General features: G+C 39.6%; 1 protein-coding gene across 1 annotated transcript; it reads left to right on the forward strand.

The window, feature by feature from the left end:
- The first annotated feature begins 9753 nt into the window (after positions 1-9753).
- LOC103999850 (uncharacterized) lies at positions 9754-11675 on the forward strand. The gene is made up of 3 exons (XM_009421726.3): positions 9754-10944; positions 11022-11283; positions 11362-11675. The coding sequence occupies exons 1-3, from the start codon at positions 9976-9978 to the stop codon at positions 11496-11498; spliced, it is 1368 nt and encodes a 455-aa protein (XP_009420001.3). The 5' UTR covers positions 9754-9975; the 3' UTR covers positions 11499-11675.
- Positions 11676-11767: the final 92 nt, after the last annotated feature.

Genomic DNA, 11767 nt, shown 5'->3' on the forward strand with positions numbered 1-11767 from the left:
AGTCCAGATGTTCATCAGAAGTTCTGTAGGAACCAGTCGATAAGTCCAGGAGCTTGCCAAAGAAGCTCATCGGAACTCGCCAAGAAGAACTTAGTGAAGTCCAGGAGCTTGCTGGGAGTCCGCTGGAATATTGCCGAGAGTTCATCGGAAGTTCACCGAAAGATCATTGGAAGCTCGCTCGAAGAAACTATACTTATGGACTTATTTAGCTTAGAATATGTCTTAGGAAATATAGTTAGCACGTAATTAGGTTTGGATTTGGGCCAACCCAATTAGGGGCCAGTTGGGCCCATATAAGAACTATGTTGGGCCCAATGAAAAGGCCCAAACAGTGCCCCAAGAGGTGACACCGTCGTGGCACAGTATCCGAGACTGTGTCAAGTGGTGGTACCGTCCAGTGCAGTATCAGTGTCAGATTGACACTAGCGGTGGTACCGCCCAGCGCAGGCGATGGTATCGCCTAGCACAGGTGGTGGTACCGCCCATGCTCGGGAAACCCGGGATGAGATGTTTTTAGGCTCCAAGTTTGAATCAACTTGAAGCCTATAAATACCCCTCTCATCCCTGGTTAACATACAAGTATTGAAAGTAAAAAAGGAAAGAAATGCTGCTGCAATCCTGTGTGAGCTCCTCTCAAAGTTCTAAGTGTTAGAATAGTTTGAAAGAGGAGTAAGTGGGGGTGTAAGGGTTATCTCCTAAACCCGATAAAAGGAGAATCGAGTTGTAAGAAGGAGGTTGATCTTCGCCTATTAAAGGAAGATCGATAGTGGATGCCGGTGGCCTCGATGGAAAAGGAATCGGCGGAGTGGATGTAGGTCACGACGACCGAACCACTATAAAAATCTGGTTTACGTTTACGTCTTGAGCAATTTACTTTAGCTGTAAACCTCTTTATTACTTACTGCCTTCAATACATTTTCCATATGCTTTCAAAGTTAAGATCTTTACAAAATAATTTTTGTCGGAATCGATTTTAATCGCAATAAAGTTTTAAACCGACGTTATTTTACCGCTACACTAATTCACTCCCCCTTTTAGTGCCGACCCCATTCCTAACAATTGGTATCAGAGCCTCGTGATTTCTCATTTGGTTTAACACCCGAGAGAAATGACTCTTTTCGGCTTTTAAGATGGTCACTCTCTCATTCGTCCTCCCTTGTTCAATGGGACGGACTACACATATTGAAAAACTCGAATAAGAGTTTTCTTGCTTTCGTTGGATTTGAATTTATGGAATATTATCGAAAGTGATTTTCGAAGGTCTTCTCTTTCAATGAACCATTGGAATGATTTGGAGAAGAAGATTTTTTCCTTAAATGCTAGAGCTATGAACGTTCTATTTTGTGCTTTAGACAAAAACAAATTCAATCGGGTTTCTTTGTGCGAAATGGCTTTCGACATATGGCACACTCTTGAAATCATACACGAAGGCACTACTAGAGTTAAAGATTCTAAAGTCAATCTTTTAATGCACGATTTTGAACTTTTTCGAATGAAGCCAAGTAAAACCATTGTTGATATGTATACCCGTTTTACGGATGTCGTCAATGGTTTAAAAGCACTTGGTAGAAGTTTTTCGGATTTTGAACTTATAAACAAAATTTTACGTTCTCTTAATAAAACTTGGGATTCAAAAATAACAGTAATTCAAGAATCAAAGAACTTAAACTATTTTCCACTTGAAGAACTAATTGGGTCTTTGATGACCTATGAAATGACGTGCAATGCACATGAAGAACTAGAGAACCACCTTCCAAAGGATATGAAGGATTTCAAACTAAGAACAATCGAAGACCACTCGAGCATAAGCTCAAGTGATCATGAACTTGAACTCCTCACTAAGAAATTTAAAAAGTTCATGAAACAAAAATTAAAGAACAAAAAGAACATAAATTGGGATGAATCGAGCTCCTCCGAAGGCGAGGTAGTAAACTACACCTTAACGACTTTCGATGATGAGGTAATCAAAATGTCCTTAATTTATTTAGAAATTACATGATGCTTTTAATAAGTTATTTTTAATTTAGTTTAATTATTTTTCTTAAAAAGTACATGTTTAATAATGAAAATGCAAAAAATTAGGAATCATGCTTATCATGCTAGTAATTTTGAAAATGATAATGAAAATTACATGTTTTATAATAAAGAAATAAAATATTAGATTTAAATCTAATGATAATCCTATGTATGTTTTTCAAGAAGAAATAATGTGTATCTTGATGATTTTCGATTTTATTTGAAAATGCCTTATGCTAAATGAAACCATGATCGATGAATATGCCTTATCATGATGAATGTTTTGAAAATAAATATTTACATCATGCTTGATGATTTTTATACATGAGGACTTGAAACAATGATTTGAAATCATATGTTTTGGAATTTACTTTTTGATCTTAATGATTTTTTACCTTTCCATTTTAAATGTTGATGTATGGCATACAAAAAAAACTTGAGCATATTGATTTGAAATCATGTTTAATGGTTTTATAATTCGAAATGATGCATGATAGTTTTTAAGATCTTTTGAAAGTTCTTTTTTGGTTTTAAAAATGATACATGTCTTGATTTGGCATAAAGGAAAATAACATACATGTATGAAATTAATCAATAAGTTGAAACAAAAAGAGGAAAACATTTTTTTTTGAAAACTTCTCAATCCCTACCTTATCGATTTTTTTTTACTAAGAGATCAATAAAATTATTTATGCCATTTTGAATCTTTTGAAAGAAATGTTGAGATTTTGATGATTTTTGACGATTTGAATTTGAATGAGTTTTATCAAAATCATGATCTTGGTTTATTGGAATTACTTGAGATTTTCTATGTGAATCATAAGATTTCTTTTGTATGAATTGAAATCTTTTTCTCCTACATTTCCTTTTGCGATTTACCAAAGAGAATATCTTTTTTAAAATTCATGACTTAAAATTTCATTTGAATATCTTTTATTATTTGAGTTCCTAAGATTTCTCTTTGAATATTTAAAAGGAGATTTGTCAAAATGAATCATGTCTTTTGGTATTCATATGATCTCATCCTTCATGATATGATTTTTTGGCTTTGTAAAATTCCTTGTATTTATGAAGTATATTTCATCACCAAGTTCTTTTTGATATTCTTCATGATGATATGAATGCTTGCAATACTATGATTTTTTTTTATGATGTGAAAGTCAACAATTATCATTTTCTGAAATGATACCATATTGAATGATACTTTATATTTGTCATGATGTGAATATTGATAAAAAGGGAAAAGAATCATAACATTGTATTGTTCCCTTCTATTTGACAATGATATAGGGGGAGCAAATTTTGCTAGCTTGCTAGCTTGCATCTTTTAAGAAGAAGCAAAATGTTTGCTCATCTAAAAAAGATGCAAAAATCTTGTCAATTTTCATGTGTAAAATTTGCTAGCTCACCAGAAAAACTTTCTAGGAAGTAAAGTTGTTAGCTTATTCAAAAATGATGCATGCAATACTTATGATTTTATTATGATGATGTATTTGATGTATTGCATATCATGTATAAGAATCATGATTAAAATTATATTGACTTGAATTAAATTTAAATTCAAGATTTATCTCAATTATGACATATTGAAATAAGAATGATACTTTATTTTTATCATAATTTAAAAATTGATGAATTACACCATTGTTTTGTTATTCCTGTCTTTTTGCTAATGACAAAGAGGGAGAAAGAATTTCTAACGTGCACCTCATGAAAAGAGGCAAACTTGTTAGCTTGCACAAGTCAAAAAGCAAAAATATGTTAGCTTGCTGATCTCAAAAGAGAAGCAAAGATTGCTAACTTACACATTTCAAAAAGCAAAAGTTGCCTTCTTGAATATCTCAAAATTGCTAGCTTGTATGTTTTAAAATGCCGTAAAATTATTGCTAGCTTGCATGTTTTAAAATGCTATAAAATTATTGCTAGCTTGTATAATGATAAAATTAAAAATTATGTTTATTATGCAATGATCTAAATTTGAACTTATATCTCAAATACTTGATAGTTGGAACTTCTCATTTTTGTTGATGACAAAGGGGAGAAGTATGATCATGTTATGCATGATGACATATTGCAAATATTCATGATGAAATTTACAATTACCTGAATTCAAGATTCTATCAATATAGCATATTGATAGGGGGAGTTTGTTTAAACTCCGGGAGTTTGTTTTAACTCCGTCATCAATTGGTTGTCATCATAAAAAAGGGGGAGATTATTGAATCTTGTATTTTGATGATGAAACCAATTGATAAAGTGTTTATGATTTGATCTACGTTTTGAGTGACGCAAGATACTTCGATCAGGATGAGACAATTAAAGCAGGAAGAATCATTTTGGGCAGGGGGAAAACATATCAGAAGATTGGACGTCGAGCCGATAGATCGGTCGATGTATCAACAGAAGGCTTCGGGCTATGAATTCGGGCATCGGGCCAAGAAGAGTGGATATTACGCCAAGGATATCAGAGTTGCGGAGTCAACTGGCCGATTGGACAATAGGCCGTAAGAGAGGACGATGCGCCAAAGAATCGGACGAAGCATCGAGGGACTAATGACATGCCAGACAACATGATTAATGCTTAGTATTAATTGTCTAGATCGAAGTATGTTTTTACATGTGTAGGATTAACTACGATAGCAAGGTATAAAGCAAAATAAAATCCCAGAGTCAAGGACGTGATTTCGTTGGGAGTTCGAGAGTTCGTTGGGAGTTCGAGAGTTCGTCGGAAGTCCAAACGTTCATCAGAAGTTTTGCAGAAACCAGCCGAGAAGTCTAGGAGCTTGCCAAAGAAGCTCGTCGGAACTCGCCAAGAAGATCATCATGAAGTCCAGGAGCTTGCCGAGAGTCCATTGGAACATTACTGAGAGTTCATCGGAAGTTTGCCGGAAGATCGCCGGAAGCTCGCCGGAAGAAACTAGACTTATGGACTTGTTTAGCTTAGAATATATCTTAGGAAACGTAGTTAGCATGTAATTAAGTTTGGATTTGGGCCAACCCAATTAGGGGCCAATTGAGCCCATGTAAGAACTGTGTTAGGCCCAATGAAAAGGCCCAAACAGTACCCCAAGAGGTGATACCGTCATGGCATAATCTCCAAGACTATGTCAAGCGGTGGTACCGTCGGTCTGGGCGATGGTACCGCCCAGACACAGCCTCCGAGAGGCTGCAGGCGATGGTACCATCAGTTTGGGTGGTGGTACCGCTAGACAGGACGATGGTACGGCCCACTGTAGTGTTAGTGTCAAACTGACACTAGCAGTGGTACCGCCCAACGCAGGCGGTGGTACCGCCCATGCCCGGAAAACCCGGGATGAGATGTTTTTAGGCTCTAAGTTTGAATCGACTTGAAGCCTATAAATACCCCTCTCATCCCTGGTTAACATACATAAGTATTGAGAGTAAAAAAGGAAAGAAATACTGCTGCAATCTTGTATGAACTCCTCTCAAAGTTCTAAGTGTTAGAATAGTTTGAGAGAGGAGAAAGTGGAGGTGTAAGGGTTATCTCCTAAACTCGATAAAAGGAGAATCGAGTTGTAAGAAGGAGGTTGATCTTCGCCTATTAAAGGAAGATCGATAGTGGATGCCAGTGGCCTCGACGGAAGAGGAATCGGTGGAGTGGATGTATATCACGACGACCGAACCACTATAAAAATCTAGTTTACGTTTACATCTTGAGCAATTTACTTTAGCTGCAAACCTCTTTAATTGCTTACTGCCTTCAATATATTTTTCATATGCTTTCAAAGTTAAGATCTTTACGAAATGATTTTCGTTAGAATCGATTTTAATCGCAATGAAGTTTTAAACCGATGTTATTTTACTGCTACACTAATTTACCCTCTCTCTTAGTGCCGACCCTATTTCTAACGGCAACCAAGAAGCCCCGGCCTATGGGTCTTTAGTTCCCTCCTATTTATATAAGTCTCGAGTTAACCCTAATGGATCCTACCCTATTGAGTATGGATCTCTATCCAATTACCCAAGCTATTAGATTAGTAGGTCTTTATCCAATTATCTCTTATTAGCTCTTATTGGATCTCATTCATGGGATCCCATAATTCAGGGGCTTATTGGATATCCAATAACAGAGGGGCTCCAGTGGATATCTCATATCCGAACCTCTACTCGTCGCAACACCTGCCATATATGTGTAACCCTCTATGTCCAATATAGAGCTGGCCATGAGTCATACCTATCAAAGCTCCTTCTGGCTCAGTAAATTATTATCTCCATAATAATTCACTTGACTCATCGAGTGTAGACGTACTAGGCTACTACACCGCAGTCCAAAGACAATATAGAGGAATCTAATACTTTGGACCTATTTATCCTTAGTTACTATGTACTTATAGTCTCTCAACCATCTAATATCCCAAAGACCATATACCAGGCATGGTATTGCCAGGCCTATATGGTTTTTCCTCGAGTTCCGCTCTAATCGGATTCTCCCAGAGAACTCTTTCTCTCTTAATTCGAATGACCTTAGCCAAGGATTTGTTTGAGCAAGAACACACATGATATTCCTCTCATGATATTGAGAATGGATGATCCTTTATCGACACTCAATAGCCATCATAATGTTGGCTGCCACTCTCAATGACCGGCTATACTAGATTTGGAACTTCCAAACCTATAAGTTCAATATCAAAGAGTGGAGTACTCGTACAGGACATCCTTGGTGTCTCAAGTCTAAAGACCATATACACTACTAGGATTACGGAATCGTTGTCTAACAATAAGGCATCATCAACCATCCAATATTCTATGAGCAGATCAATCAGTGAACTCATTATCTAATAAGCACCTACACTAAGCCCTAGTGTCCCTATACGAGCAACTATGAGACTAACTACCTCCATCATATGGACGGGTATATAGCACACTATTCTATCTGATTATCTCGATGTCCTTCTTGAGTAACCTATGATCAAGATTATTTAGGATTTGTGTTTAAAGGTGAATCGGTCTCATTATTGTAATATCATCATGATCTGATTCCCATTACACAGATCCATGAACATCATAATATATATGCATATATGCAACAAGCAATATAAAGTGATGAAATATCAAAATATAATAAGTAAAAAGAATACGTATCATATAATACGTGTCATCACTCACGTGATTGGTTTGCAGGGCACCTATGATTAGCATTAGTAGGTTTGTGGAGGTAGTGGCAATATTGTAACCCTATTTAAAAATACCGTAACAGTTTTGATTGAATGAAAAATTCTATAATTATTTTTAAAAATATTATAATTGGTTTGATTCAATACCAAACCAATTTACTTGTTTTGATGTATATAGTTTTCGAGGTGAATTTAAAAAAAAAAAGCTCTTATAATTGAGAAATTTTTAATGTGCATCTCAACTTTTAAAAAAATTATCGAATATCCCGACAAGATTAATTTATTTTTATCTTCGTCAAACCCATCGTCGTCTCTGCCCTGCACTACCTTAGCCACTACCTCCCCTCTATCTCATCAGGCTCGCCTTGCCCTTACACGAAGGAGGGGGCACGACGATGGTGGCCCTAATCATCTTGACCCATGGCCCTCATCCGTAGGGTAGGGTTAAGCAGGGTTCATGGAGGCAGTGGCAACCCTTGCACGACAAAGGATGGGGCATTCGCCATCCTTTATTGCCTCTGCCCTACATTGCCTCATTAGGCTTGCCCTCGCATGAGGAAGGAGGGGGCACGATGATAATAACCCTCATCGTACTCACCCACGACCCTCATGCATAAGGTAGGTTTTAGCAGGGTTCATGGAGGCAGTGGCAACCCTTGTACGACAAAGGATGGGGCATGGTGACTACAACCCTCATTGTCTTTACCCGTGGCTCTCGCTTACAGGGGAGGGTTTAGTGGGGTTGCTATCATCACTTGCTATACAGAGCCGAAGGTGATAGGTTTAGCAAGGGCCAGGAGCAAAGGCAAAGTAAGCTCGATAAAGAAAAGGGGAAGGGAGGTGGTGGCATATGTGGTGTAGGGTAGAGCCAGATCATTAGGGGGTCAAGGGCAAAATAATTATTTATGAAAAAAATATTTTATGAGAATTTTTGAATGTCAAAGCATTTTATGAGAATTTTCGAGACTTTATTCAAAAATTTATTTAAAAATTAAAATTGTCAGATATGAGTGAGAGTATATTTTATCATTTAAAAAAATAGAGGCTCATGTTGAAATTTTAGAAATGAGGATACAAAATTTTAAAACTTGAGGCTTTTGTTTGAAAATTATGTAAATATTTTTTTTCTACTATCTGAATATGTCCGTCCCAACATGAGCTTGGCCAATAAAAACCAATCAATTAAGATCTCAAAGCTCCTGTTTAGGTCACTGTGCAAAAGGAATGATAATTCTGTTCTTGAAAGTCATCACTCTACACTCGTCCTCATAAACAAAATAGATAATGAGAATATAATCACCAGGTGAATAGAAAGGAACGTCACGGCTTAAGTTTCTCTAGCAATTTTCTTCCCATCACTCTTCGATGGCCAATGATTTTTAGAATGAGATATCTTAAATTTTAATTTTAATCTCGTATCAAAAGCGAAAAAGGGATTGAACTAATTTATAGATAAGGTAGATCTATCATTATTAATTTAGAATTAAACATAGGATACATCTAATTTTTTCTTGATAAAAAATAAAAGCATATTAAAAATTTAAATGATTATATTATACAAAAGACATCCTCTACTACATTAGAGATATAATTCAATATCATTTACATATAACTCCACGAGAGAACAAACACAAATTAGTAACAAAATAATCAACTAAGATATACTTATTATACCCGTCTAAAGTATTAATTCTTTTCTTTGCATATCCACTTCAATCAATCTTTGTAGGTCATATAGAAACTTGATGGAGGACAGAAGTGTCTTCTTCTCACATATACATAGGTAAGGAAGTCAGTAGACTAGTTCATATCATGTCAAATCGACTCAATTTGCTCAAAGATAATCCAACAACTGCATGAGGCTTTATACTGTTTGTTCAAGAAATTTACTGTAATTTTAGAATCGGATCAAAAGTGGATAGAGTCGATATTCCTAATGCTGACTTTGCCACCTGTTTACATCATACTTTAGGGTCCATCATGACCGTCGATCGTCTCCGGTCAACGCGAGTCATTTCTCGGCGTCTATTAATGTATTGTTAGCTAATATCGAGATGTTCTTATTCCAGTAGTTCCCTGACAGTAAATGTTAAATGTGCATCACACACATTATGTTGTGCTGGAAACCTTTATCGTGGCTTGGTCTATGAACGAGCGGGCTGTGCATCATGTAGTCAAAGGTCTAAAAACTCTCAATTTGAGGCAGAGAGTCAACCACTTGCCATCCATGGTTGCCACCTCTCACCCCTCCTGTCACAAACAATTCAGCTAGTCCACACAATCGATGCCAGTCTACAGAGAAAGCATGTGAGTGCTGTTGAGTGTCGAGGAGGCAATAGCAGCTTCTCGTGATGGATGGATGGAAGGATAGCAATACTCTCCAACTCCAGCTATATATATATATATATATATATAGGAAAGGGGAGAGAGAGAGAGAGAGAGAGATTGAACAAGTAGGAGAGGAGGAATGGAGGCCATCAAATGTTTTTGTGTCTTTATCTTATGAGACGACGAGCACCAAAATTATATTTGTATATATTTTTGTGTCTTTATCTTATGAGACGACGAGCACCAAAATTGCTGCTGAAGAAAGTGGATCTTTTTGCGTTGCATGCACAGTGTTTTGGAGCTGCTCTAATCTTACTGCTCTTAAAAGAAGATAACATCACCCACTTCATGAGTGCGGTCACAGTAAAGCTTGTTGTTCCCTCTCCTTTTTGTGGGATTCACAAGACTCATTCTCCACACCACTTGCTTCCTCCTCCTCCTCCTCCTGCGGCTACTACGCTTCTGATTCCTTCTCGGCCATGAACAAACACTCTGCATGCATATATTTACCTTGTCTTCACGTTCCTGGATCTCTTCATCCGCCAAAGCCATTGAATCCACCACCATGAATCCAGGAGGAGATGGCTCAGACGATCCAAACTCCACTAGGTTGCCTCTTCTTCTGAATCCAGTCTACGCGCGCACCAAATCCACAGTGTTCGACGAGCTCCGAAACTTCCGCGTCTGCCTCAAGTGGTGCGCGCTCGACCACTCCACCGCCGCCGGCAGGGCCGTGTCCTACGCCGCCTTCGTCGCCCTCGCCCTCCTCGTCCCCGCCGCCACCTCCCTCTCCGTCCGCGCGCCGCCCGCCGCTTCCTCATCGGCCTCCTCCGTCTCGTTCCACAAACTCGTCCAGGTCCCCGCTTCCAGCCTCGCCGTCATCTCCTTCCTCACCCTCGCCGCCTTCTTCCGCCGCTACGGCCTCCGCCAGCTCCTCTTCCTCGACGGGGCCCTCCGCGACGACACCACTTTCGTCCGCCACTGCTACGCCCGCGAGCTCGACCGCTCGTTCCGCCACCTCGTCTATATCCTCCTCCCCTCCTTCTCCGTCGAGCTCGCGCACAAGATCCTCTTCTTCTCCACCGTCTCCGTCGCCGTCCCTCTCTCCACCGCGCCGTCCGGCGTCCCCTGGAACTCCATCGCCTTCATCGCCACGCTCGCCTCCTGGGTGTACCGCACCGGGGTGTTCCTGCTCGTCTGCGTCTTGTTCCGCCTCACTTGCGAGCTCCAGATACTGCGCTTCGAGGGCTTCTACAAGATGTTCGACGAGGGAGACGGATCCCATTGCCAAGCCATCTTTAGGGAACACATGAGGATAAAGAGGCAGCTGCTGGTCACCAGCCACAGGTACAGAATCTTCATCCTCGGTTGCTTGGTGACCATATCGGCGAGCCAGTTGGGTGCCCTCATGATTGTTTTGGCCTCCAAATCTAAGAAGAACTTCTGCAACTCGGGCGACGTCGTGGTAAGTCAAATCGACAAACACTTGGTCGTCTCCTCTCCTTCTCCATGTACTTACTCTTCTTGCTCCTCTTGCTGCAGGTGTGCTCGGCGGTGCAGCTGAGTGGCTTCTTCATGTGCCTGTTGGGAGCTGCAAGGATCACTCACCGAGCTCAGCGGGTCGTCTCCATCGCCAGCCGATGGCACATGATCCTGTCCTCAGCCGCAGACCGCAAGGCCGATCCGCCGACGCCGGCCGTCGCCGAATCCGATGACATCTCCGATTCCGGCTCGCCTGAAGGATCCGTGGGGGGCGCGGTACCGCACGCGCAGGCTTCCACCTTCGAAGGCCGACATGCCTTGGGTGAGTGAGCGCGGTAACGCAAAGATAATTGTCTTTTTTGGTTCATGGTGTATATGAGATGTGGATTGCTCGATGCAGTGCTGTACCTGCAACACAACGGTGGCGGCATCACGCTCTTCGGATTTGCGCTCGACCGGGGATTGCTTCACACGCTCTTTGCGTTCGAGACCACTATGGTGCTGTGGATACTGAGCAAAGTCGTCGTTCTCTCATGATCTCTTCTTCCACGGAGAAGACAAATTAGTACGACACTCTTATCACAAACATGGAGTGGCCACATATTACTTCTGCCCCGACTTTTCGCTCATGTCATATCTATTATTTCGTGGAAAGATTCCGCTATATTAAACTTATAATTTGGTAAAATAGTAAATAGTATTGTACTTATCAAAGTCTTTATAACTATATATATATATATATATATATATATATATATATATGTATGTTATTTTGATATGTTCCATCACAAATCATCGAAGGCTCG

This window comes from Musa acuminata, chromosome BXJ2-10, assembly GCF_036884655.1.
Source record: "Musa acuminata AAA Group cultivar baxijiao chromosome BXJ2-10, Cavendish_Baxijiao_AAA, whole genome shotgun sequence".
NCBI lineage: Eukaryota > Viridiplantae > Streptophyta > Magnoliopsida > Zingiberales > Musaceae > Musa > Musa acuminata.